The 26716-nt window shown below is 39.1% G+C and overlaps 4 protein-coding genes across 10 annotated transcripts in view; 3 read left to right on the top strand and 1 right to left on the bottom strand.

Annotated features, from left to right (window-relative positions):
* bfsp2 (beaded filament structural protein 2, phakinin) overlaps positions 1–21440 on the bottom strand; it is a 26346-nt gene extending 4906 nt beyond the window's left edge. The window contains exons 1-5 of one of the 5 annotated variants that reach the window (XM_073874398.1): positions 21315–21341; positions 21093–21205; positions 15308–15443; positions 15157–15186; positions 1215–1445 (exon numbers count right to left, since the gene is read on the bottom strand). In XM_073874398.1, the coding sequence (XP_073730499.1) occupies positions 1215–1445; positions 15157–15186; positions 15308–15313 (267 nt within the window). In that variant the 5' untranslated portion in view covers positions 15314–15443; positions 21093–21205; positions 21315–21341. Of the gene's footprint in view, positions 1–1214; positions 2769–15156; positions 15187–15307; positions 15444–20731; positions 20809–21071; positions 21207–21314 lie in introns of those variants that run through there. The other 4 variants (XM_073874393.1, XM_055201839.2, XM_055201836.2 and 1 more) reach the window with 4 other exon arrangements.
* Positions 6548–12817, top strand: LOC129442046 (thread biopolymer filament subunit gamma). Of its 2 annotated transcripts, XM_055201832.2 has the most exons (9): positions 6548–7000; positions 7750–7810; positions 7905–8000; positions 8104–8283; positions 8372–8497; positions 9397–9617; positions 10802–10839; positions 12348–12380; positions 12469–12817. In XM_055201832.2, the coding sequence occupies exons 1-9, from the start codon at positions 6624–6626 to the stop codon at positions 12510–12512; spliced, it is 1176 nt and encodes a 391-aa protein (XP_055057807.2). In that variant the 5' UTR covers positions 6548–6623; the 3' UTR covers positions 12513–12817. The 2 variants fall into 2 exon arrangements, with proteins under 2 accessions (XP_055057807.2, XP_055057808.2); XM_055201833.2 differs by lacking the exons at positions 12348–12380; positions 12469–12817 and adding an exon at positions 11702–11798.
* ccr9a (chemokine (C-C motif) receptor 9a) lies at positions 17404–19463 on the top strand. The gene is made up of 3 exons (XM_055201840.2): positions 17404–17529; positions 17630–17680; positions 17789–19463. The coding sequence occupies exons 2-3, from the start codon at positions 17630–17632 to the stop codon at positions 18845–18847; spliced, it is 1110 nt and encodes a 369-aa protein (XP_055057815.2). The 5' UTR covers positions 17404–17529; the 3' UTR covers positions 18848–19463.
* LOC129442044 (uncharacterized) lies at positions 21271–26716 on the top strand. 2 transcript variants are annotated; one of them, XM_055201831.2, is made up of 6 exons: positions 21271–21409; positions 21673–21875; positions 21958–21986; positions 22112–22183; positions 22605–22678; positions 25307–26716. In XM_055201831.2, exons 2-6 carry the CDS (start codon positions 21698–21700, stop codon positions 26277–26279), a joined length of 1326 nt encoding a protein of 441 aa, XP_055057806.2. In that variant the 5' UTR covers positions 21271–21409; positions 21673–21697; the 3' UTR covers positions 26280–26716. The 2 variants fall into 2 exon arrangements, with proteins under 2 accessions (XP_055057806.2, XP_055057805.2); XM_055201830.2 differs by lacking the exon at positions 21271–21409 and adding an exon at positions 21425–21553.

Raw genomic sequence — 26716 nt, 5'->3', positions numbered from 1 at the left:
CAGTATGGACCTGCAAAACGTAACTGTAGCGTCAATAGTTAGGGTGGCCATTCGTGCCAGTTCCGCCGGACACGTCCCGAACATGTTTTCGGGGTCGTTCTCCGAAGTCGCGTTGCTCGACCCCATACGTCATCGAGGTTCTCACATTTCAGTTAAAATACATTAGAAAATTAAGATTTATTTGTTTTAAGACAGACAATCATTGTAGTTTAATTCTTACCTTGAAATGTAAGGGTTGCTTTTCTGAAATTAAACCTGAAATATTAAACCTTGATGACGTATGCGGTCGACCAACGCTACTTCCAGAGAACGAACCCGAAAACATGTTCAGGACGTGTCCGGCAGAACTGGCACGAATGGCCACCCTATCAATAGTAGAACTTTATCCTAAACACTAGCATATAGCACTAACTCAGCAGTCACAACTTGGTTTTTAGCATTTTTAACAACATTGTACTTAATTTAATGTGTAATTTAATGTTGAGGTGTACATCACCACACTAACATCACAGTTGGTGTTATGTTGAGATAGGCCTGTTTTCCAGCAGTCTTTTGCATGCATGAGGTTTACAGAAACAATGGTGTTATGTCACTACCATGTACAGAACTCATATTATTCATCTATGCCTAAATACAGTTTTGCATTCTAGGGCACCTTTAATGTCTGTTTGTGAACATATTTCTGTGAGCATGTGCACACTGTGCCCCCTTAAAAAAATTGGTGCACAACACCCCTACTTACTCTTTATACTTAGGGCCACCCCCCACCCAGGGCTTTTCTTAGTTAAAATTGTCAACTATGGGGCCAAATCTTCAGTATTTGTATCACTCTTAAAACGTTGGGTTGTTTCAACCCATTTTTGAGTAAAATATGGACCCAGTTTTCAAGCAGTGGTTGAGTCAAATGTAAACATTTTTTGGGTTAATTCAATTCAGCGCTTGGGTTTGTCCCTTTTTAACCCAATTCTGGGTTGAAAATAACCCAACACCTAACATAAGCCTATCTACGGTTGTAGAGAATGTCCACATTTGACCCAACCATTGAAACAACCCAGCATAGATTCATTTACCCAAACCCAACAGATGGGTTTGTCCATATTTTACCATATACCATGTATTGTAACAACCCAACCTTTTTATTGTTCATTATGATTTTTTCTTCTTCTTTTACTTTACTTTTAAGGGAAAGATGTACTACACCAACCCTGGCGTACCTGTACATAAAGATCATCCCAGTCTTGCTTCAGTCCTCTCCATGTCCCGTCGTTGGAGGCTTTACGATCCAAGCAGTGTCTGATCTGTTCCTCAAGCTGCTGGTTAAGCTCCTCTAGAGCGTGAACTTTATCACGATACTCCAGCAGGCATGTGTTAAGACTGTCAAAGCCAAACTGGTGGCCTCTATCACTGTGAGAGGTCACCACAGGGACGCTGGAACTCCTAAAACCCTGCAGAAATACGCTGCTGATGCCCAGAGCTCTGCGGGACACACGTGTGCCCAGGCTACTGGCACCACCAGTAGGAGCCATGCCTACAAACACCCCGCGGGGTGCAGAGGTCCCTGCGGCTCCCATGCGACCCACACCGCCCGGCCACTCATTAGAGGCCTGGCCCAGAAAGGACGATCGACGTCGTGGCAAAGGCATTTTTGTTCCTGATGCTTTTTTTAGGCGGCTGGCCACTACTTGCCCGCATACATTGCTACAGTGCGAACTCAAATATTTTTTCTTCAGCTAAACGGCACAGATAGGGACGCGTGCCCCTTTATGGTGGCCCGGCCTTCTGGAAACAAGGGTCTTTGTTTAAGCTCTCTTGTTTCTGTACCATTGTGATGTTGGTCACCGCTCTTTGTTCGTCTCTGCTAGGCAGTTTTCGGCTGCCTCAGCACAATGGTCTTCTCAGGAAAGCTCTACAGAGCCCCTGACCAATCCAGGACCCCTCCCTCGATATGTATGGCCATCCTATGTCAATGGCTTTGACAATGAAAGTATGAAAACTAAACTGTGCTATCATCAAATCACAGAAAACACGTCTGTTTATGTGCTTTCATGTATAACAGATATGCAAAGCGTTACTTCCTTTCACTAGAGAAAGAAAATGATTAAGAGATGTACAACATGTTTTTTATTTTTAAAACATAGTCTTTATCAAAGCCACATCTTCCTGTTTGAAGGGGGTTATCAAACAGGGAAGTCAAATATTGATTTCCCGTGAGAAAGCAATGAAGTTTTCTGTGTCTGCTTTTAACATAAGGAATCAGCCAACTTTATATTTACACCAGACGTGGTTAACATGGGTAACAAGTCTAGGGACACCATGTGGCTCTCTTAACTTTTCTGTGTCAGTAAAATAACAGATTGACGTATTGTGACACCCATGCCACATTTAATATATTGGTAATGAGCTGGATTAATGCTCTCTCAATACTTTTCTACCCTTTAATGTCTTTTTGAATAAAAAAAACATCTTTAAAAGAACTGCATGATCATCTGCAGTAAGATGACCAGGTTGTGCTAAAAATATAGCATTGTTAATCTCAATCCTGTACATGAACAGATCTGCCGAAACGGCTGCTGTAGGGTAGAGTGAGAAACAGACGCATAACTGACTGTCATTTATCCTGTAGAGACCTGATGCTCAAAACTACAGCTGCAACCTTACATAACAGATCCTTGACTTATTTTCTGCCTGCCTACCTGTCTTTCTCTCCGTCTATCTTGTCATTTTATTTAAAGAAAATTCACTCTTTTCTTCTATATTTGTCTGTCTGTCTGTCTATCTATCCATCCGTGTCTGTAAGTAAATCTGTCTGTCTGCCTATTTATATATCTATCTATCTACATCGGTTAGTGTCTGCCTCTCTCTTTGTCTATCTATCTATATGTCTGTCTGTCTATCTATCTGTATCTATCTGTCTGTCGGTCTGCTATCTACTTATTTATCTATCTATATATCTCTGTCTGTAAGTCTGTCTGCCTATTTATATATCTATTTATCGGTTAGTGTCTGTCTGTCTATCTCTCTGTGTCTTTAAGTCAATCAGTCTGTCTGTCTACCTATATACATTCACCTAAAGGATTATTAGGAACACCATACTAATACTGTGTTTGACCGCCTTTCGTCTTCAGAACTGCCTTAATTCTACGTGGCATTGATTCAACAAGGTGCTGAAAGCATTCTTTAGAAATGTTGGCCCATATTGATAGGATAACATCTTGCGGTTGATGGAGATTTGTGGGATGCACATCCAGGGCACGAAGCTCCCGTCCCACCACATCCCAAAGATGCTCTATTGGGTTGAGATCTGGTGACTGTGGGGGGCATTTTAGTACAGTGAACTCATTCTCATGTTCAAGAAACCAATTTGAAATGATTTAAGCTTTGTGACATGGTGCATTATCCTGCTGCAAGTAGCCATCAGAGGATGGGTACATGGTGGTCATAAAGGGATGGACATGATCAGAAACAATGCTCAGGTAGGCAGTGGCATTTAAACGATGCCCAATCGGCACTAAGGGGCCTAAAGTGTGCCAAAAAACATCCCTCACACCATTACACCACCACCAGCAGCCTGCACAGTGGTAACAAGGCATGATGGATCCATGTTCTCATTCTGTTTATGCCAAATTCTGACTCTACCATCTGAATGTCTCAACAGAAATCGAGACTCATCAGACCAGGCAACATTTTTCCAGCCTTCAACTGTCCAATTTTGGTGAGCTTGTGCAAATTGTAGCCTCTTTTTCCTATATGTAGTGGAGATGAGTGGTACCCGGTGGGGTCTTCTGCTGTTGTAACCCATCTGCCTCAAAGTTGTGCGTGTTGTGGCTTCACAAATGCTTTGCTGCATACCTCGGTTGTAACGAGTGGTTATTTAAGTCAAAGTTGCTCTTCTATCATCTTGAATCAGTTGGCTCATTCTCCTCTGACCTCCAGCATCAACAAGGCATTTTCACCCACAGAACTGCTGCATACTGGATATTTTTCCCTTTTTCACACCATTCTTTGTAAACCCTAGAAATGGTTGTGCGTAAAAATCCCAGTAACTGAGCAGATTGTGAAATACTCAGACCGGCCCGTCTGGAACCAACAACCATGCCACGCTCAAAATTGCTTAAATACTTTTCTTTCCCATTCTGACATTCAGTTTGGAGTTCAGGAGATTGTCTTGACCAGGACCACACCCCTAAATGCATTGAAGCAACTGCCATGTGATTGGTTGGTTAAATAATTGCATTAATGAGAAATTGAACAGATTCCCAATAATCCTTTAGATGAGTGTATAACTAGGCAGACAGACAGACTGACCTACAGACAGCGATACATAGATAGATAAATAGGTGTCTGTAAGTCAGTCAGTCAGTCTGTCTGTCTACCTATTTATACATCCATCTATCGGTTAGTGTATGTATCTACTACAGGTATCTGTGTGTGTGTGTGTGTGTGTGTCGGTCTGCCTGTCCTATCATCATCTGTTCGCCTGTCTTTCTGTCTGTCTATCTTGTCATTTTATTTAGAGGAAATTCATTCTTTTCTTCTCCACCGACTTTTGCAGTGTTCGACTTTTATGTGCATTCAGGGGTTTTCTGTACGAAACTGAAACTGGCACAAGGTCATAAAAACAAAGCAGAAACATTTGAGCACATAAACCCAGAAACAACTTTAGTTTCACATTATTTGTTTCTCAGAACAGAGAGCTCTGGGAATGTGTTGTTGAGGGGTCTTTCACACCGTTAAAGTACCTAATAGAAATACTGATGTGGTTTTTGCCTTCAAGTAAGTTTCTCACCATAGTTTTGCTGGTTATTTCTGCATTATAAGTAAGGTTATTATCAGTGCTGATGAATACATTCCAAATAATCAGACATAAACATCCCGAGGAGAAGTGTGAACAGCACAGCAGACATTGCTGACGTTCAAAGCAACCAGTAGAGAGTCCCATTATTCCAATTAACTAGAGACAATCTTGTTGTTTCCTCTTTCCCCACCCACTTGATCTTCAGGGGATTTTTGTATCTTATATTGATATTTCTCATATTGTCTGCGTTTTTGAAATCAGGTGTTTTTATAGAATATTGAAATAATTTTCACAAAGGTCACATTGTTTGGTTCCTTACAACAGTCCATCTGTTAAGATAATACTGTTAAAAATTTCTATTGAATTACATTTAAATGTATCTATGGGTGATCTCAGTTCAGGAAAAAACACAAAAATTACAAAATTCTGCACAAGCCCAAAAATGCCCATAAAAAGAAACGCCCAGTTATGCCTTGATCATGTCATGAGGTTTGAAACAAGAGTAAAAATATGTTTCACCTGTCACCAGAACAGGCACAGACCCATCAGTAGAGTCTGCCCTTAAGACTTACAAGAACAAGCACATGACTGTCAGATTCACATTTATTACTCTCACTGATGCCAGCATTCACCCTATGACCTAAACAAACATCAAAATTAATTCTTCTTAGCCGTTTCTCAATGTCAAGGAAGGATCCTCAGAAGCCAGAATTTCGAGGATGCTACGTCATTGACGTCCGTCGAAGGACTGTTCCAATGTCGAGGATCCTCAAAATTTCAGCCAAGGACTGAGTCCTTCGTTCGAGAAATATCCCATATATAAGAAAGGATGTGTATGTGTATCCTTCGTGCTCTTCACACGCTGAAATCAACCACAATCCTATGCGCGCAGCACTGAAAGCACACCTTTCAATCACGCAATGACGTGCACTTGCTAGCCTGTTCCATTTAACGTGTTCTCCGAATGCTTAAGAGTAGCCTCGCCTAGCCTCTGAAGGAAGTGACTTGTCAAGGATACCTCCTAGTCCTGCCAAAGAAGTATCCTTGACATTGAGAAACGGCTCTAGAGTCTATTTAATCTGAATTTTGCTTATTTCATAAATCGGGGAAAGACTTTGCATTGTTGGACAATGCAACCATATGGTGCACTCTCCTTCAGCATTGGCTTCAAGTGGACATCATTTCAGCTCTCTAATAGAAAATAAAGCAGATCAATTCAAAATGTTTTATATATGTTCATACATTGAAGTAAAAAAATGATTGAAGTGCTATTCATCATTTCGCTTACAGTGCAAAAACAGCACTTCGATTAAAACCTGTCCTGCACAAAAAATGTGCCTGCAGGTGAGAATATGACATTTAATAGACAACCGACGCCATACCTTTTCACTAAAACAAGTCATAGCTTATCCGTACCCCACAGTGTCCTTTTTCACATTGCCCTGCCTCTAAGCAAACCCTATTTAAACACATCGCATTCGACGTTCACCCTACCTGCAGTCTTTGGTCTATTCAGTCCTTCAGCAGAGACCCATAGCTGTTTACCATGTCTGTGTCCCTGTCGTTGTCCTCTTCCAGAATGTCTGGGGGATACGGAGGTCTCGGCCTGGCTCGAGGTGGTGGAGGAGCAAGACTGGGTCTGGGGCTAGGGGGTGGAGCGGGCTTAGGTGGAGGATTGGGCTACGGAGGGGGACTGGGACTGGGCTTCGGTGCTGGGGCCGGTGGAGGTCTGGGTTTCGGCTACGGTGGAGGTGCAGGAGCCGGCGCAGGACTGGCCCTGGGTGGTGGTGGTGGCGGAGGAGCTCTGGTTGCCAGTCCTGCATTCTCAATGGGTCGTGCCATTGCCGCAGGAGGGCTCGGCGCAAGCTCCGCTTTCATGGCCGGTCCCGGGGCAGGCGCCTCATTGGCCCCGATTCTTTCCAGAGCTGCTGAGAAGCACACGCTTTCCAGCCTTAATGACCGCTTCTCTGCGTACATGGGCAAAGTGCGAGCGCTACAGCAAGAAAACGCGGCTCTGGAGGCCAAGCTGTCCCAGTTGACCGGAGGAACAGATATGTCCCCGGACTCATCCGGCACCACCACCGTGGAGTACGAGTCCCAGCTGAGCGAATATCGTAGCACGTTGGAAACGCTCACCATCGACACCGTCAAGCTGGAGATCGAGTTGGACAACGTCCGTGGAGCTGCTCATGAACTGAAGGCTAAGTGAGTTTTCTGTTTTGGGAAGAGTGCTGGGTTATTTTCAACCCAGCGTTGGGTCAAAAAGGGATGAACCCAAACAGTTGAGTTGAAAATTAATCTATGCTGGGCTGTTTTAACCCATTGTTGGGCCAAATATAAATATTGTCTGGGTAGTTTAACACAAAGGCTGTTTTTGTTTGTTTTTGATCCAACACTGGGTTGAAAATAATCCAGCATTTTTAAAGTGTAATATTTTTTGTTGACATTACAGTTTAAGTGTACACACAAAAAAATATTGGGTTGTTTTTAACCCAGGGTTGGGTAACTATAAGACAGAACACATTTCTGGGTTAAAAAGACCCAAATAATGGGTTGTTTTAACCCAACTATTGGGTTGTTTCAACATGGTTGATTAACAATAACCCAGCAGTTGGGTTAAAACAACCCATTTTTTGGGGGGTCATTTTAACCCAGAAATGTGTTCTGTCCTATAGTTACCCAGCCCTGGGTTAAATATTTTTTGAGTGTATTAGAACACTAGGTTGTGTTGGGTAAAATATGAACAAACCCCACTGCTGGATTAAATTAACCTAGATGAGAAATGTCCATAATTTGACATAAAAATGGGTTCACAAAACCAACCTTCTGGGTTGAAACAAGCAGCATACGTTAATTTAAACCCAACAGTTGAGTTTTTTTTCCACACATACCCAACCATGGGTTGAAATAACCCTCTTTTTGATTACCTAATTTTTGTTTTGCTTTTCAATAAGGCTTGACTTTGAACAAGGAGTGAAGTTTCAACTCGAGTCGGACATTGCAGCTATGAAAAAGGTAAAATTATTCTTTAATAATTATAATTTATTGGTATTAAAATAAATTACTTCAACATTACAGTAAACAAAAACATTCCTGCATTCCCTTTCAGGACATTGAAATGGCCTCTGACCTCCGAATCGATTTGGATGCCAAATTCTCCAGCCTGAAAAATGAACTGGACTTCATCACCAAAACGCAGGAGGAGGTACTGACATAAGTAGCCTATACATCTATTTCAAAATCTATATGCAATGTGTATCGTTTTTTATGCAAATATTTGTCCCGCTTTATTGTATCCATCACTTTAGGAGCTGTCTTCATTGCAATCTAAACTGGGCACGACATCAAAGGACACTTCAGTTTCAATGATTGAAGTGGACACCGTCAAGTCATTCGACATCTCTTCGGCGCTCAATAAAATACGTATGGAGTATGAGAAGTCTGTGGTGCAGCACAGAGAAGAGGCTGAGGCTTACTACAAACTCAAGGTGTGCACACCACAAGTTTATATGTTTGAAATATTCGAGTCATTAGTAAGGTGTACAGGTGATAGATCACGTTTTCCTTTTACTACAGATGGATGAGATGCAAACAGTCAACGTCAAAAACACAGAGGCGGTGTCATCGACTAAAGCTGAGATCACAGCATCCAGGAAAGAACTGCAGACGCTGAATTTAGAGCTGCAGAGTCTTGTCGCTACAGTAAGAGAATCATTTTGATATATATGACACGGGTGATGTTATCTATAAGGTTATTCCAAACCAGCAGACTTTTGATAACTGTGTTACATTTACAGTCTTCAGAAACAGTTCAAAAGAGTAAAATCCTGCAGCAGAGGTTCTCACCAGGAATGCAAAATGTTTTGAATAAATCACAGCTGTGAGACAGGAAGCAGAGAACATCGGAAGTGGTTTATTGATCTCAGCCGTTTCATATTGACAGTAAAAGCCCCAATGCCACACGATAAGTTAAAGCTGTTGCAGAAAACACTGTTTCCCAGACAACTATTCTCACACTTCACACACTTGAGGGTTTTTTCTGACATCATTTACAATAACCTGTCTGTGAATATGCGATACTGTAGAAGGGCTGAAACATTAGGTGGATTTCTTTGGTGCTGTGTACATCGTTTTAATGCTTTTAAGGAGGCAGTACTGTAAATTTGGTAAATTATTCTGTAAAAAGATACATTTACATTTTTCCATTAGATGCTTTTAAAATAATTTTAAAATTTGTGAACCTTTCTGTGAAACCCAGGTTAAAGTTTCATTATTTAATGATGAGATTAGGAGCGCCAAAGTTTGATGTCACTCATTGATTTCAATCTGTACTCAGTCATTAAGATACCTTCATTATGTCTAACAAAAAAGATAATGATCGCAGACATTAAAGACATCTGAGTAAGACTTTACAATAAGGTTGTTTTTGTTAACATTAGTGAAATGCATATAAGCATAGAAAATGAACTAATAATGAACATTTTAGTTTCTCAGCATTTATTAATCTTGCATGAACTAATGGTAAATTGGTACATTTTTAAATTAACATGAACTAAGATTTATATCTAATGTATTGGTTATATTGCTTCGTCTCTTTTCAGAACATGAGTCTGGAGCAAAGTCTAGCAGAAGCCCAGGCTCAGTCCAGTGTGGGTGTGGCCGAGTACCAGGCACAAATTGCCAGCCTCACATCAGCCATAGAGGTCGCTAAAACAGACCTTCACAAACAGATCCTGGCCTACCAAGAGCTACTGGACATCAAACTTGCTCTGGATGTGGAAATCTCCACCTACAGAAAACTGCTGGAAGAAGATGACTTCAAGTAAATATGTCACACACTAGAGACCACTGCTGAAAAAAACAGCATAAAACCAGCATGGACCAGCATGGGAATTATTATTATTAGCTGGTGGACACCAGCATACCAGCACCAAAACACAACATATGCTGGTCTTGCTGGTATGACCAGCATGGGATGCTGGTGCTAATGCTGGTTTAGCTGGTGTTCACTTGCAAACCAGCACCAAAACACAACATATGCTGGTCTTGTCTCGAACTGATCCAAAAAATACCCAAAAAGTTTTTTTTCACTATTTTTGTCATTACTACATGATCAGATAAAATGGTCAAATTCTGTTAAAAAGTTTAATCAACTGGGGGAGTTGCTATAAAGTTAAAATAGCTATAAAGTAAAAAAAATATTATTTATTATAGTAACTCCTCACTAGTCAAGAAAGTTGAAATTAATTGTAAATTCAAGTTGATTAAACTTAAAAAATTAAGTGCAACAAGGAATTTTTACAGTTTAGCTGGGGCACCAGTACACTTTTACAAGGTCCTAATACAAACTCCAGGTATGAACTACACTTCAATGGTCTCTAGCAGTGGCGTCCGGTGAATTCTTTTTTCGAGGGCGCTCGATGCGAAGTTCGTCACAACATGTATGTAGCCCGTCATCTGTGTGGTTCGTAATTTCAATATATGTGTTCTGCGCGTCAAGTGAACCTATGTGCATCACGTGTTTTGTCAAAATAAGTGCCTGCTGCAGACGCGTCTAAAGGGTTTATGATAAAAGAGACGCTCGCGTTTGTCAGATACTCGCATAATCTCATGCGTAATTAGAGTTTACTGTGTGTATTTTGTGAACGTCTCTTTTTTCATAAACGGTTTTGACGCATGTGCAGCAGGCACCTATTTTGACAAGACACGTAATGCACATGTTTCACATGACGCAACAAACACATATTTTGAAAACATGAGCAAAACACATGACACTCCGAACACATATTTTGAATTTGCGCCCCTCGGAAGAGCAGTCACGAGCCCCCACTGGTCTCTAGCTTCAGGGTGGCATGGAGTCCATTACAGTGCATTTCATTTTAAAATGTCCAGCAGTGTGAATAAATATTAGTACAAATATATACCCTTACACCTACCCGTACTCTAAAATATAATTGACTGCCTTCAAATTTAATTTTTTGTCATTTTTTGCTTTATGACTTTCAGAATGCCAGAGTTCTCTGACTCCTCCTACACTTTTTCAGGTAAGAATGGTCTTTGTATATTTCGAGGTGTTTGATTTATTAGAAGCTGGTGTAATACGTATCAAGAATTCAAAGTAATGGGAGTACCACAGTCATTGGGGGGTTTCCTGAATGCACTGGAAAACTTCTGTGGTCAGACTTGTATCCTATTAGTTTTATCAAGTTGTCTCTTGTTGAGTATTTACTTAACTGTTAATCACTGTTGGGGTTATCCTGTTATAGTTATGACGCACATCGCATGGCTCTTTAACCAACATAATGTATTATTATACTATAGTTATGAGTCTGAGTATTGTGACAAAATAACTGAGAAAGATCTCCCTGCTATGGGAAGCATTAAACACCCCATGTGTTACCCAGTCTGTGAAAAACCCAGCTAAAGTCATTTTTTGTGATTTACATATTACATCACACATAATGTAAAGAACCATATGACCTTGATATATTTAATAGTGACTGAATAAGGTTGACAAAGATCGAAATCAATGACTAAATTCAATATTTGATGCTATTCTCATAAAAATTGATTATGACATTTAGCCTGGATTCACAGACAGCGTCACTTATGTCAACTTTGCCATAACAATAATCCAGACATTAGCGTGTTAGGCTGAAGCTATTCTTTGGTTTGAAAGCTGATTCATTTGTTTTTCACACGCGGAGCGCATGACGGCCAGTGAATCAGTTGACATGTGTCAATAGTTCAGCAAAAGTGCACATCTGTGGTTTTATGAGGAAAACGGTGTTCATAAACATTCAAGGAATCTCAATCGTGTAAATAGATAAAGTCCTATTTTACTTTAATGATGGTCAAAAGTCCAGGGGCATGGGAAGGGCTCATCTGCGCTTTTCCATCCCGTAGGGAGGGATGTACCCCAAACCAGTACCCCCCAGGACACCCCTTAACCCAGCCCCAAAGGACATACAAACTAGATCCGTCCTGACAGGCAAGTTTCACTTTAACATGCAAGGGCAGAGTGAAGGTTTATGAATATTATTTTCTATGATAAATACATTAACCCAAAGCGTATTTTCATTGTCCAGCTACCTCTACATCTCACATTACCTTACATTACAATGCAACAATACATTAGACTTACATTAGACTTCTTAAAAGTAAAGGTGCTTATAGAAGAACAATTTTCCACAAAGAACACTTAAAATGCAATAAATCTTTCTGTTTCAAAAAAGGTTATTGATAAAAGTGTAAGAAATAAGTTATTCTTTGAAGAATGATTCTTTAAGAAACCAAAATGGTTCTTTTCTGACATCACTATGAAGAACAATTTAAGCACCTTTTATCTTTAAAAGTGTATAAAACCATAATTCATTTTTATTAGGCGGAGTACATTCAGCAAAGCTTCAGTGCTTGACTTTGCAATCATTGACATTGTGGCAGACACGAAAAAATATACCACAGCCTTTAGTGGGCCTGAAATAAGTTAAATACTGTACCCTCACTAATTCTCTTTTTCTCATCCCTTCTACCCACTATCCTCGACCGACAGCCGGTTCAATAAATGTCAAAGAAATTATTACAGGTATGTGGACAATCATTTCCATCATGATAACCGAAGTGTTTTTATTTGTGAAAGCATCTGTCTCTCCGTACTCATCTTTCCTACACAGAGACATCAGTCATCTCTGACGCCGATGATACTGAATCCTCTTAAATTTTGCAAGGCGTGCGCTTCATGAATGCAGACCCCCTTGAAAACCTTCAGCCCAAACATGTGGAGCTCCACCCTCTGTTTTTTCAATAAAGCTGCACTTCATGGTTTCCAACCAATTTTTGATACTTGTGCAATATTTCATCATACACTCTCTCTCTCAAAAAAAGGTGCATATCAATACCTTAAAATGGTACATATTAGGACCTTTTTAAAAGGTACCGTCCCAGTGACAACTTTTGTACCTTTATTTCTGAGAGCGTACAGCAAATATCATACATGCAAACATTGTTATATTACTTAGTAATGCACCAGTATGTGCTAAAATGACATTATATGCAAGCTTTTGTGATTTTAGAGTTTGTTTTTGTGTGAACTATTAACAGCCGCTAAAACTGGAACAGGTGCGCCTGTATCAGCTCATATCTGTTACACGATCTCTGTAATGATTATCTCTATATCCTCTAAACCCAATGCTGCTGTTTTTGCAAATTATAAACTGATTCCCTCATATCTCTTGTCTTTCCTCAGATGGTTGTTTTTTTAGGATGCTTGTCGTATCTGCTGACAAAATTGAGGAAGTCACGCTTTGTGTAATCACGCTCCCATCGTGTCATTTTGTTTTTTAAACTTTTTCCATTTTGATACCAAACCACCGTGATGCCACAGGGCTCATGACACTTTCAAAAACATCATGTGACAGAAGGTTATGGTGGCGGTGTAAGCACTCAAACCAACCTAAAGAGAGGTACAGGTACATTCAACATTGTTTAAAAGATAGAAAATGGTCTTAAAATGATCCTTAGCAGACACTGGGGTGGTACCCTTTTCAAAAAGTACAACTTTGCACCTAAAGAGTTAATAAAACGTACATCAAAAGTACACATTAGGCTACCAAAGAATGCATATTGGTACCTCACATGTATAGATATACATCATAAATGGTACACATTAGGACATTTTAAAGGGTACTGTACCAGTAACAGCTTGGGGACTATTTTTTCTGACAAATAAAAAAAAACAAATAAATAAAATAAAGCAGAAAGTCAGATGCATATTAGCTTCAGGACCTACATCTACACATCTGAATCATTTCAACAAAAATGTTTACTTGCATGTAAAAGTGAGTTGATGAACACACAAAGTGACAGTTATGAGGGGGCATGACATTATCTGTAGTTTGGTTCCTGTATGTAGACGTGTGGTTCTAGCTGTCGTGCAAATGTTTACCGCAGAATGTTCTTAGTAGTGAATAACTTCTCATGGCCTTGTCACGCAAACTGCTGTAGTGAGTGGGACACCACCTAAATCAAGTTTCATATCAGTCTGCACTGATTTAAAACGAGAGTAAATTGCATCTTCTTTTTGAATCTTTTACGACACTATGAGAATAGCTGCATGTGTGAACGACAATAATCATTTCAAATAAGTTCAGAGTCTTTATGCTCAAGTTTAGCGCAACAAGAGATGTTTGCATACTGAAAGACTGTCAAGCACGTGTTAACGTGAAAAAAAAATGTTTTTCAAGTTTGAGGAAATAGAGCCTTCAGTGCTTCAGTTTGACCAGGTCACTGTAAACACACAGAGGGTAGAAGGGGAACATTTTGTGGTTTGTTTGCGCAAAAGACACCTATAGAGGGCGGATAGGTTTAAATTTAGAGGCAGTGGAATATGACCCCCCACACCAACATTTGTGACACATCTTATTTCCACTATTCACTTTTGTTATGTTTAATTTTAAACAAGGTGGGTATATCGAACCCATTTTCACACCGAATGACAAATGAGATGTTTAAACAAAGTGCATTACAGTTTTGCATACAGTTTTACAGCACATTGGATTTGTAGACTACATATTTTTGGTACTATTATGTTACTTCAAACCCACAACCTTGGGATTTTTTTTTTTTTGGTTTTGTAACTGTAAATCATCTCTGCATATGAATGATAAGACAAATATTGAATTATGAAATCAAATTGTTGAAATGACGTTATATATCTAAGATAATACCAATTGCAATACATGCCTAGTGCTGACACCAACGCTAACTTGAACGATAAGCTTACCTACAAAATTGTTAATTGAATCTTGCACTTGTCAGTGGGGAAGGTGTTGTTTTGTGTTTGGCGTATCATAAAGAGGAAACATCTCAGGATATGGCGTAAAAGTGCATAAAATTAAGCAAAATAAGTGTCTGGTGATACACTATTTCTAAGATAAACAGGATGTCTGGCGTGCAAAGATTCACACTTGAGCAAGGAACCATACATGCAATGATAAAGTGTAGACAACTTCAGCATTAAGACGAAGATCATTTAAGTGTTGTTGTTGGTGTAAGTGGACAGTGGGGTAAAAGTGAGAAGCACTGACACATAACTAATGTGAGATTTTTCATGCATTGGCTAGCAGGGTAAAAATGATCAGTTTTTTCTGTTTGTGCTGATAGGATTCTGTAACGTCACGTCACTTGCAATGTGACTGACCACAATGACAGACTTTACAAAACAGAAAAAAGGGAAGACGACGAAACATTTACAGGTGCTTCCTTTTTTTTCCAAATGAGTTACTTGACTATGTCAAAAACAAAAGTTCACGGTTAAAGGGATAGTTCATGCAAAAAATTAAATTCGGTCATCATTTACTCACCCTCATGTAGTTTTTTGGAGTTTCTTTATTCTGTTAAACATAAAGATATTTTGATAAATGATGATAACCACGCATACGTTACCCATTTACTTCCATAGTAGGAAAAAACAATACTATGGAAGTTAATGGGTACCGTCAATTGTGTGCTTACCATCATTTATCAAAATATTTCAATGTTCGTCGAAGCCGATGGTGTAGTGGGCAGCGCTCTGACATGTGGTGCTTTCACACTTTCGGCGACCCGAGTTTGGCGACGATGGCTCGTGGTCATTTGCCGATCCTGTTCACTGTTAAAAATAAAGACAAAATGGCCAAAAAAATATAACTTCTTTATATAAAATATACACTCACCTAAAGGATTATTAGGAACACCATACTAATACTGTGTTTGACTGTATTTCGCCTTCATAACTGCCTTTATTCTATGTGGCATTGATTCAACAAGGTGCTGAAAGCATTCTTTAGAAATGTTGGCCCATATTGATAGGATAGCATCTTGCAGTTGTTGGAGATTTGTGGGATGCACATCCAGGGCACAAAGCTCCCGTCCCACCACATCCCAAAGATGCTCTATTGGGTTGAGATCTGGTGACTGTGGAGGCCATTTCAGTACAGTGAACTCATTGTCATGTTCAAGAAACCAATTTGAAATGATTCGAGCTTTGTGACATGGTGCATTATCCTGCTGGAAGTAGCCATCAGAGGATGGGTACATGGTGGTCATAAAGGGATGGACATGGTCAGAAACAATGCTCAGGTAGGCTGTGGCATTTAAACAAGTCCCAATTGGCACTAAGGGGCCTAAAGTGTTCCAAGAAAACATCCCCCACACCATTTCACCATTGTATTAATGAAAAAATTGAACATGTGTTCCTAATAATCCTTTAGGTGAGTGTATCTTCATGTTCAACAGAATAAAGAAATTCATCCAAGTTTTAAAAACAACATGAGGGCAAGTGAATAATGACAGAAATTTCATTTTTGGGTAAACTATTCCTTTAATCTGTTAATGGAGAAGCAGATGATTTGTGATAACTTGTACTGACTTTCAAAGTTTGTGTAGTCAAATATGAACCCCACGTTTTGGTTTTGAAACGTATGATAGGATTTTCTCGATGTGACAAATCATCTTGCATTTGGGTTGGATAAACAGCCACAATATGTTTAGTAAATGAATCAGACATCTAATGGGCGTTAGAAGCCAAAATGGGGAGATGAAGCATGCATATCCTTACTGGTGCTACAGGTAATAAATGAAATGACCAATCATAGGTGAAGAAACAAATTGAATATCCATTCAAAGACAAAACACAAGCATTCTGTTCATGGAAAGTGTAATTCTGTATGGCACACGTCAACATTCGACAAATACAAGAAGAAGTGTTGATTTTACTTAGCATAAACAATATATCAGACAAGAAATGTTGCTGAAAGTGTTGGTGGAGGTCTAAGTTTTAAAGGGGGGATGAAGTTACAGGTAAAAATTAAGAGGATTTCCATCTTTTATCCAAGTTAGAGCCACTTAAAGGGATAGTTCACTTTAAAATGAAAATTCTGCCATCATTTACTCATCCTTATGTTGTTTTAAACCTGTATGAATTTCTTTTTTCTGATAAACACAAAAGAAGATATTTTGAGAAATGATGGTAAACACACAGCAGATAGTGACCATTGACTTCCATAGTAGGAAAAAATATTTTGAAAGTATTGTGATAAATAATGAAGAAAATATTTTGATAAATGATGGTAAGCACACAGTTGAAAGTACCTATTAAATTCCATTCTATTTTTTTATTCCTACTATGGATGTCAATGGACACTATCTGCTGTGTTTACCATCATTTCTCAAAAAAAAATATTCTGTGTTTATCAGAAAAAAGAAATTCATACAGGTTTAAAACAACACGAGGATGAGTAAATGATGACAAAATGTTCATCTTAAAGTGAACTATCCCTTTAAAGCAATGCATATTGCATAAACAAATTCAGTAGGATTTTTTGCATCTATTGTTTAAAAATATAAAAGATGTTATATGTAATTTTCATTACTGTATGTATGCAGTCATAAACCATATCAGATAATAGTGTATGATAGTTTTGTAAAATTGGGCACTATTTTTAAACAGGTATTAAATTGGCTTGTAAAATTTTTTTTTTTTGCCGTTGTGTTTGGAGGCAACACTCAAGTCAAGTGAAAAAAAGTGCGAATGAGTTCATGTCACTCGTGCGTCACTGTGGTTTACCCTCCTTAAAAGCTTCTGCAAAACAGACTTGCCGCCACAAACAACGTGAGAGTGATTTTTGTTACCGAGAGGACACTGTAGTGGACTGCTTCTTTTTTTTACCATACAGTTCTTTCTTCCAGAAAGCAAAGTAAGTAACTGGCTATTTTTTAAGACTATATCAATAAACAGCTTGCACAATGCAAAGTTCACTCAGAATTGTTGTTAATATATTTTTTTTGTCTGTTTAGATGAACGTGACTGAGCTTGTGACTGTATTCGGGGGGCTAACTTCAGAAAATGTAAGTTTGCTAATATTTACTAAAAACACGTCCTGTTGTTGTGCATTTCTTACTTAAACAAGTTGTCATTTTTAGGGGTTAATAATAATGATTTGTTTTATATCACAGGATTACGATGAGGATTCCTCCACGCCTACTATTGATTATGAAGATGGTGCATCATTATGTGACAAGGCACTGGTCAGACAGTTTCGCATGTATTACGAGCCTGCCCTCTATTGGATCATCGTGATTCTAGGAGCCATCGGCAACTCCATGGTGGTCTGGATATATACCCACTTTAAGAACCGTCTGAAGACTATGACGGATGTCTATCTACTGAACCTGGCTCTTGCAGATCTGTTCTTTCTGTGCACGCTACCGTTCTGGGCCGCCGATTCAATCTACGGCTGGACCTTCGGCTCCGCCCTCTGCAAAACCGTTTCAGCCATTTACAAAATCAACTTCTTCAGCAGCGTATTTCTTCTCACCTGCATCAGCGTTGACCGCTACATAGTCATCGTCAAGACTATTACGGCGCAAAACAGCAAGAGGAGTCGATTGCTGTACAGCAAGCTCATTTGTGTCATAGTCTGGTTCCTGGCTGTTTTGTTGGCAATTCCAGAATTTCTTTTTGCCAGCAGCAAAGAGGACATGGATGGCAATCATTTTTGCTCCCTGATCTACTGGAACAACGAAAACAACCGTACCAAAATTCTGGTGCTGAGCCTCCAAATCTGCATGGGCTTCTGCATTCCCCTCATAGTCATGATCTTCTGCTATGCCGTCATCATCCGCACCTTACTCAAGACGAGGAACTTTCAGAAGCACAAGGCCATGCGTGTCATTTTGGCAGTTGTGGCCGTGTTCATCTTCTCTCAGCTCCCGTACAACAGCATGTTAGTCTTCCAAGCCACCCAGGCGGCCAACACGACCGTCACAAACTGCAATGAGGTCCAACAATTTGATATCACCACCCAAGTCATGAAGAGTCTCGCCTACATGCACAGCTGCCTAAACCCATTCCTTTACGTTTTCGTCGGTGTGCGCTTCCGAAAGGACGTGGCCCGTATATTCCATAGCTACGGCTGCGTTTCAGCCCAAAAGAAGTCTAAGTTGCTGCAGGCAGGCCCACATCGTTCCTCTGTCATGTCGGACACAGAAACCACCAATGCTCTCTCGCTGTGAACTGTCTCTGGAGACTGTCAGTGAGGTTTGCTTAGCTTACGCAGGTGCTTGGCATCTGAATTTTGAAACAGATGTTGGCCATGTTTCCACGTGAGCATTTATGCATGCTTGAAAACGCACACTGTGGGGCCATGCCTGCAACCTTGAACGCAGAACATAGTTCTCTTTGTTTGACTGGGCTTTTAATGTGAATGTCAAATCCAGATCAAGTATTGTGCCCTGTATGAATATGGATATTAAAGAGTGTGTTGTCACAGGGGGAATCATGGTTACCTATTTAATGGTACCTTCCATCACTTGTTCAGCATTAAATATTTTTCTACACGTTGTATATAACGAGATTTATCATGTATGACCACTGAATTTGACATGTTGTTTTCTTCTGTAAATATTATGGATTTTTTTACTAATGTATAATATTAAGACGTTGGTGTTTCATCTTTACACAAACTGTGAATGTTTTTGTATTATTCATGCAAGTTTTTTATACCCACTGTTGTCTATGTGGTTTTGGTGTGATGTGAAATAATAAGTATTTGCTGCTCATTTTGTATATCTTGTATCACAAACAAATAACAAAATACAATATCAATAAAGACATTATCAATAAAACAGTGTGCACTGATTTTGTCACTGTTGAATAACTACCCTATACTGAAAAAACAGCAAAGACCAGCATAAGCTGCTGGTAGATGGTTTTATCTGGCTTATCTGGTGGTCTAAGCTGGTCCTCCCAGCCTGGCAAAGCTGGTGGGTCAGCTGGTCTTTCAGCATGACCAGCTAAGTCCAGCTAGACCAGCTTAAAAAGTGACCAAAACACAGCTAGACCAGCTTGCTACACCAGCAATACCAGCTAAAACCAAGCTGGGAGACCAGTTAAAACCAGCTCACCAGCTTATGCTGGTCTTAGCTGGATTTTCAGTAGGGTAGGCTGAATTTTAGTCCCATCAACCTACAACCAGACAAACACATGCAGTTAATTATAAACACCAAAGAGTTGCATCGAAAGAATGTCATTTACAGAGATATTAGTAAGGTGGCAGACATCCAAGCATTATGCCTATTAATAATAAAAGAGTATGTTTTTATGATGCTTGTCATTGAAACCTGGCAGACTGCCATACATCGAACACACGCATTGTGGTAAGAGCCGTTGGGACTATGACGTACGTATCTGTCTAGTTTACACACACTGTGGGTCTTGTGGGAAGACACATATACTCAAAACAAAACAAAACAAAACACACACACACACACACGTTTGTTTTACTATATTTGTGAGGTAATTTCATTGACTTCCAGTTTATTTTATATCAGGTTTCTGATATTTTCTATCCCCTACCCTGATAGCACACATACATCTCGAAGATGTCTATTTGATATCTGCGTTTACATCTGCCAGACGTATTATTTAGATTGCTCATCTGCAATACGTCTCTGAGAAGTTTCCTAAAAAATGTCATATAGACATATTGAAGACGTCTGCAAGAAGTTTTTGATTTAGAATGTATGTTAAGCAGCTCTTTCTAAGACCTTTATAAGATGTTTTTACACACCAGATGTATTCCAGATCTTTACCAGACATCTTGCACTGTACCTGTGCTATCTGGGTATGGTTGAACCCAACCCTCACAAAAACATGAGCATGTTATTATATTGAAATTTGGACAGGTTTTATCTAATAAAGTTGGTTGTCATAATATTGTTGATGAAATTTGGGCCTCACAAATATAGCTATATAGCTAAACCTGTACACACATAGACACCCTAAGCACACACTATTTTTACATAGTAACTGTTAGAAATATTGTAAACATGCCGAGGTGCAGACAAGGTCAGACAACCACATGGTACAAACAACGCATATGGTTGCCAGATACTCACGACAGGAAGTGGGTGACAAGACGACATAATGTTCTTTCAAACGTGTGCTCTTTGAAGGTACACGTGACTGCTGCTAGCTTGGTTGGTAATCACAAATAAATACATTGGATACACAATTAAATAACTGTATTAAACTACCGTATGTATAGATTTGACAGAGAAACGTAAATAGCTTTATTATATATCTGGCGCCTCCTAGTGCTGTAACAGTAACGTGCAACAGGTGCTTAAAGTTGAAAACAAAATTGAGATGCTTAAAGTTGTCGAATACAAGACTAACAGGTGATATTTCAGACATAAATAAATGTTGAGCAATGAGCAAGGTGATAACAAAGCTCACGAGAGTGGAGTGTTGGGTTGCCATGGTTACAGTGTTTCATCATTCCTGTGTACGAGAAGGAAGTCGCCTGTCAGAGAAACTCAACTCGTCCGCTCAAACTTCTTTTGTCAGTATAACCAGGTACAATGGAGTACCTGCGAAAAGTTGTTTTGGATCAGTAGATATAAGTTACACGTAACGTTAGTCAGCCATAGACGTGTGGGGTTCTAAAAACTTTCATGTTCATCGTACACATGTTCTTACCGCATGCGGCTGAAATGATGTATAAATATTTAAAACAGAACTCTGGAACAGCTGGATAATGGCTCTCGGTACATCTGCAGACAGCTGTCTCAACTGTAAGTTTTATGCCATTTACAGACAAACATAAAAGACGGAGCATTGCCAATATACAAATAAATGGGCGCTAAACCAATCACAGTCCAGTATGCAAATACGACACAATCGTCGGTTGAATTTGAAATGTCGGTTGTATTTGAAAGGTAGTAGGCCTAATTGACAAGGGGACATTAAAATTGTATTTTTTTTAACATAAGGCTGGAACAATGGAAGATGCATGGAGATTAATGAAAATAAATACGAAAAACTATTTATATTATAGGCTACCATTAGGTGTGTTGAACTTGATGCAGTACTGCGCAGACCGATCGGAGTATGACATCACGAATCTCTCTCGCGGTACTTTGATGTCGTGCGTCGATCGATCTGCGCAGCGCTGTAGGAAGTCGAACACACCTAGGCTGCTACAGTATAATGAAACGCTCAACTGGAGAATGACGGCAGATGCTACACCACCACCTGCAGGTGAGTGCAGGTCCACGTAACACTTGATGCTTTCTTGTATACCTGAAAGGATGGTTTACCTTGACGTCTTGTTTCAACACAGGTGTCTGTTCGTCGGCTGAAAGTGACAAGGTATGAGTTCCTTCTTATGAGCATGACTCTTGTATGGCTTACAGAAGAAATGAATTTGTGTTTACATATAAGGTGTACTTTAAATTGCACGTCAGATTGTCTATTGATACTTTTGAATTGTACAGGACATCTACATTACTCAGTTGATACACCGACTTGAAACTCTGCACATGTCTACAGTAGTAAGCACACAACAGGTATATCATGATAGTATTTCTGCACATGAATTTACTTGGATTACAAAGGTAAAATTATAATAAAATAAAAATAAACGATAGTATATACAGTAAGATAAAATGACCAGCTGCAATAGTGATGTTGGAACCGTTTAGATTTAGTTTCAGGTTGTCAATTTTAGTTAAACATGTCCATAGTTTTTACCCTGCGAATGCATCTTTGTAAACTTTTTGACAATTGACATCCATTAAAAAGTAAAGTACTTTAAAACAAGCAGGTTAAAATTCAATAAGAAAAGTTGGTTCTTGTGAGAGAAGATCTAACATAATTTATTTGGAGATAACAGAATGTTAAGTGTGAAATCTAGTGCAATTGAATGTAAGAGTGAATATATATACTTTGAAGAGAATCACAAAGATTGAAATGCAATTTTTTGTGCAGGTATCTTTACAAGCCAGCATTCCTAATGCCCAGGAACCAACAACCTGTTGCAGCCAAACAAAATCATCTGAAGTGTAAGTAGATACTGACTGCTTTGACCCATCAGACATTGACAGCCAGCACCATGCTAGGGTCATGTAAGTCTAGAGAGCTTTTGAATATTGATTCAAATTTAATTTGACAGGGACAGTGTTACATGTACATACATATATAGGCTAGGTGGTACTATATTACCTCCCGGTTTGTTTTCAGTGCATGTACTGAATATATTAGAAATGCAGATCATTTCCAGACAGCACTTGGCACTGGAACTCGCTGCGTCTGCCAGCAATCTTAAAGTCTGTGTAAAGTGATATTAAAGGTGCATTGTTTAACTTTTGGAAGGATCTCTTGACAGAAATGCAATATAATTTACATAACCATTTTATCAGTGGTGTATAAAAACCTTACAAAATGAACTGTATTGTTTTTATTACCTTAGAATGAGACGTTTTGGGACCACTCCAGTTTTGGGTGTTTTAAAAAAATCTTTTTCTAATCTTTCCTATAATGCATGTAAAAACATTAGTAATTTGTTGTTGAGAAATGAATACAGTATTGAAGATTGGAAAACACTGCATCTTTTTTGTTATATGAGCACGTTTCCCCCCTAACTCATTCCCCACTAGTAATTTTTTAAAGGTGCCCATAGGCAATTTTTTGTGATTTTCCCAAAAGTTTCACGAAAATGCCTTTCCAGGAAAAATGTATTCTAAAAATATACACTCACCTAAAGGATTATTAGGAACACCATACTAATACTTTGTTTGACCCCCTTTCACCTTCAGAACTGCCTTAATTCTACGTGGCATTGATTCAACAAGGTGCTAAAAGCATTCTTTAGAAATGTTGGCCCATATTGACAGGATAGCATCTTGCAGTTGATGGAGATTTGTGAGATGCACAACCAGGACACCAAGCTCCCGTTCCACCACATCCCAAAGATGCTCTATTGGGTTGATATCTGGTGACTGTGGGGGCCATTTTAGTACAGTGAACTCATTTTCATGTTCAAGAAACCTATTTGAAACGATTCAAGCTTTGTGACATGGTGAATTATCCTGCTGAAGTAACCATCAGAGGTGGCCATAAAGCAATGGACATGGTCAGAAACAATGCTCAGGTAGGCCGTGGCATTTAAACGATGCCCAATTGGCACTAAGGGGCCTAAAGTGTGCCAAGAAAACATCCCCCACACCATTACACCACCACTAACAGTTTGCACAGTTATAACAAGGCATGATGGATCCATGTTCTCATTCTGTTTTTGCCAAATTTTGACCCTACTATCTGAATGTCTCAACAGAAATCGAGACTCATCAGACCAGGCAACATTTTTCCAGTCTTCAACTGTCCAATTTTGGTGATCTTGTGCATATTGTAGCCTCTTTTTCCTATTTGTAGTGGAAATGAGTGGTGGTACCCGGTGTGGTCTTCTGCTGTTGTAGCCTATCCGCCTCAAGTTTGTGCGTGTTGTGGCTTCTCTAATGCTTTGTTGCATACCTCGGTTGTAACGAGTGGTTATTTCAGTCAAAGTTGCTCTTCTATCATCTTGAATCAGTCGGCACATTCTCCTCTGACCTCTAGCATCAACAAGGCATTTTCACCCACAGGACTGCCGCATACTGGATGTTTTTTCCTTTTCACACCATTCTTTGTAAACCCTAGAAATGGTTGTGCGTGAAAATCCCAGTAACTGAGCAGATTGTGAAATACTCAGACCGGCCCGTCTGGCACCAACAACCATTCCACGCTCAAAATTGCTTAAATCACCTTTCTTTCCCATTCTGACATTCAGTTTGGAGTTCAGGAGATTGTCTTGACAAGGACCACACCCCTAAATGCATTGAAGCTACTGCGATTGGTGGATTAGATAATTGCATTAATGAGAAATTGAAGAGGTGTTCCTAATAATCCTTTAGGTGAGTGTATAAACATACAAATATATACAAACAAATGGGGAAAAAGATTTCATCCTATCTATATTTTTTCTGTGTTTATAAACTCTTAAATATGGGTATTTGTATTTAAAAATAAAAAAAATTATCAAAAAGCTGAAATAATTGCATTTTTATGAAAGAATTTAGTTAGAGATCAGATTCAGAGCGATTATCAAAACATACACAGAGTTTAAAATTAGTAAATAACTTTTTGGCTTCAGTTTTTTCATAAATTGAATAACCGCGGTATTGCAGATTAAAAAGTCTTTGTTAACACTTTATGCAAATATTTTTCTTAATTAACGAGATAACTCATCAATGGCGAGGAAAGAGCACAATTTTCAGTAAATAAATGCAAATAAAAACATTATTTTTTATTGTGAATTAGGCAGAAAATTAATGTTGTCGGTAGTTGACTGAATGAAACAAAAAATATAATTGTACTTAAACACATATAAATCAAGAAAAAATGAAAGGGACCATTGAAACGGTCTCTATTTTTTTTGCAGCTGTACACTGTGGGTCCCCTTACATGGAAGTTGCTGCCGTGTCTCTACAGTAGCCCTATATGAATATAGCTTTGTATAGTGCTGCAATATTAGACAATATCACACACTTTGCCAACTTGAAAGTAATACGCCATGTAACACTACTAGGATATTTGAGGTTAAATGGCATCTGGAGAAAGATTAATCTTGTCATTGCTTTGTTGATTTTAATCAGGGTGAAGCAACTTAATACAACCCAGTTAAGGATGCTTTCGCATAGATGGCACAGCCTTGGTCTTCAGCCTCCAATCCTCAAGAGCAAACAAGAACAAGTATCTGACCATCACAAATCTGAAACCAGACCACCAGTAGAAAACATACAGGTCACCCTTGTTGTGTCTTCAAGGGATGACAGAACAGATGAGACAAAGGGAATGAGCGATTCACATTGTAGCAGTTCAGACACCTGCAACCGTGGACCTCTCGATGGTAATGTAAATGAACAGTGCTCCTTAAATAACTCCAACCGGATGTCAGTTGAGTGTGAAGACAGTGACCTCTCCGACCTAGAAAAAGACAATATTCCCATCTCAAAGTGGACAACTCCTGTCAAACTGGACCTGAGGCCAGACTCATCCGAGAGACATCTAGAATTAACAGAGACTGGAGAAGAAGAGCAAGTTTACCCTGAGGTTCTCCCAGTTTTATTAGAGACTCAGCAAAAGCTGCATGTAAGCGACCCTTGTTTTACACCTATGGTGGCACGCTTACTAGAGCTGGAGAAATTTCAGGCTGCAACTATACAAAGGGAGCAAGGAAAAGCAGTCAGGTCTCGCCCAACAACTGCCATAATACAAAATGCCAATCGTCCAAGACAGATGGAAAGCCCATCCAGTCAGGTGAGGACTAAAGGAAATAATTCAGTTTCAGCAGATTTAACAAAACTCACCCTTTCGTCATGCTCTCGTTCACGGTCTAGGCAGCGTACTTGTCCTTTATCCAAATCTGAAGTGCGGCAACCATCTATTTTACATAAAAAAGCAAACTCCAGTGCAGTCAAATTAAGAAAGACTGTAGCCTATGCTCACAATACTTCAAATTCGTTACCAAAATGCAAAAGTCCAAATAGTTTCAAATGCACAAACAAACATATGCCAAAGTTAAATGAGACTAACATTCCTACTGAATCTGTGTGTGGGAAAACGTAATGAAATTATTTGGAATGTGCTTTTAATTTTTTCATTGATGCAGTTTGTAATATTTTATTTTATGTAATATCAAGAAAGCACTTAAATATCAAGTTGGTTAAAAGTGAAGCAAAGAAATCACTATACACGCCAGACCAAACTTAAACCTGCACATTAGCACCAATGGCCAGCATGTCTGAAGTATGTGTTAACCCCTAAACCACAGGTTTCGACTGTGATACTTTTTGTGCAAAAGGACTTATGCTATATGTATGTTTTTGTCAAATGATTTTAAACAGACAATTTAACAGTTTGTATCATCAATTTATTTAAAAGAAAAAGACAATTTTGCAAGCCATTATTTATTATATATTTTGATGTGATTCTGCTATACGAACAGTATTGGCTGTCTTACTGAATTTACATTTCACACAAAATAAACACATTGTTATGCTGTG

This window comes from Misgurnus anguillicaudatus, chromosome 2 (genome assembly GCF_027580225.2).
Source record: "Misgurnus anguillicaudatus chromosome 2, ASM2758022v2, whole genome shotgun sequence".
NCBI classification, from domain to species: domain Eukaryota; kingdom Metazoa; phylum Chordata; class Actinopteri; order Cypriniformes; family Cobitidae; genus Misgurnus; species Misgurnus anguillicaudatus.
Note: the sequence above shows the minus strand (reverse complement) of the source record. Positions and strands in the feature narration are given on the sequence as shown.

What these genes read in the sequence shown, in the direction of transcription:
- LOC129442044 (XM_055201830.2), top strand. Translation starts at nt 21,471, where the DNA reads ATGGGCGCTAAACCAATCACAGTCCAGTATGCAAATACGACACAATCG. An exon ending in TGCTACACCACCACCTGCAG is followed by an intron (nt 21,876 to 21,957) that starts GTGAGTGCAGGT and finishes GTTTCAACACAG; the next exon opens with GTGTCTGTTCGTCGGCTGAA. An exon ending in CGTCGGCTGAAAGTGACAAG is followed by an intron (nt 21,987 to 22,111) that starts GTATGAGTTCCT and finishes TGAATTGTACAG; the next exon opens with GACATCTACATTACTCAGTT.
- LOC129442046 (XM_055201832.2), top strand. Translation starts at nt 6,624, where the DNA reads ATGGGTCGTGCCATTGCCGCAGGAGGGCTCGGCGCAAGCTCCGCTTTC. An exon ending in TCACCAAAACGCAGGAGGAG is followed by an intron (nt 8,001 to 8,103) that starts GTACTGACATAA and finishes CCATCACTTTAG; the next exon opens with GAGCTGTCTTCATTGCAATC. An exon ending in CTGGAAGAAGATGACTTCAA is followed by an intron (nt 9,618 to 10,801) that starts GTAAATATGTCA and finishes TATGACTTTCAG; the next exon opens with AATGCCAGAGTTCTCTGACT.
- ccr9a (XM_055201840.2), top strand. Translation starts at nt 17,630, where the DNA reads ATGAACGTGACTGAGCTTGTGACTGTATTCGGGGGGCTAACTTCAGAA. An exon ending in GGGGGCTAACTTCAGAAAAT is followed by an intron (nt 17,681 to 17,788) that starts GTAAGTTTGCTA and finishes TTTATATCACAG; the next exon opens with GATTACGATGAGGATTCCTC.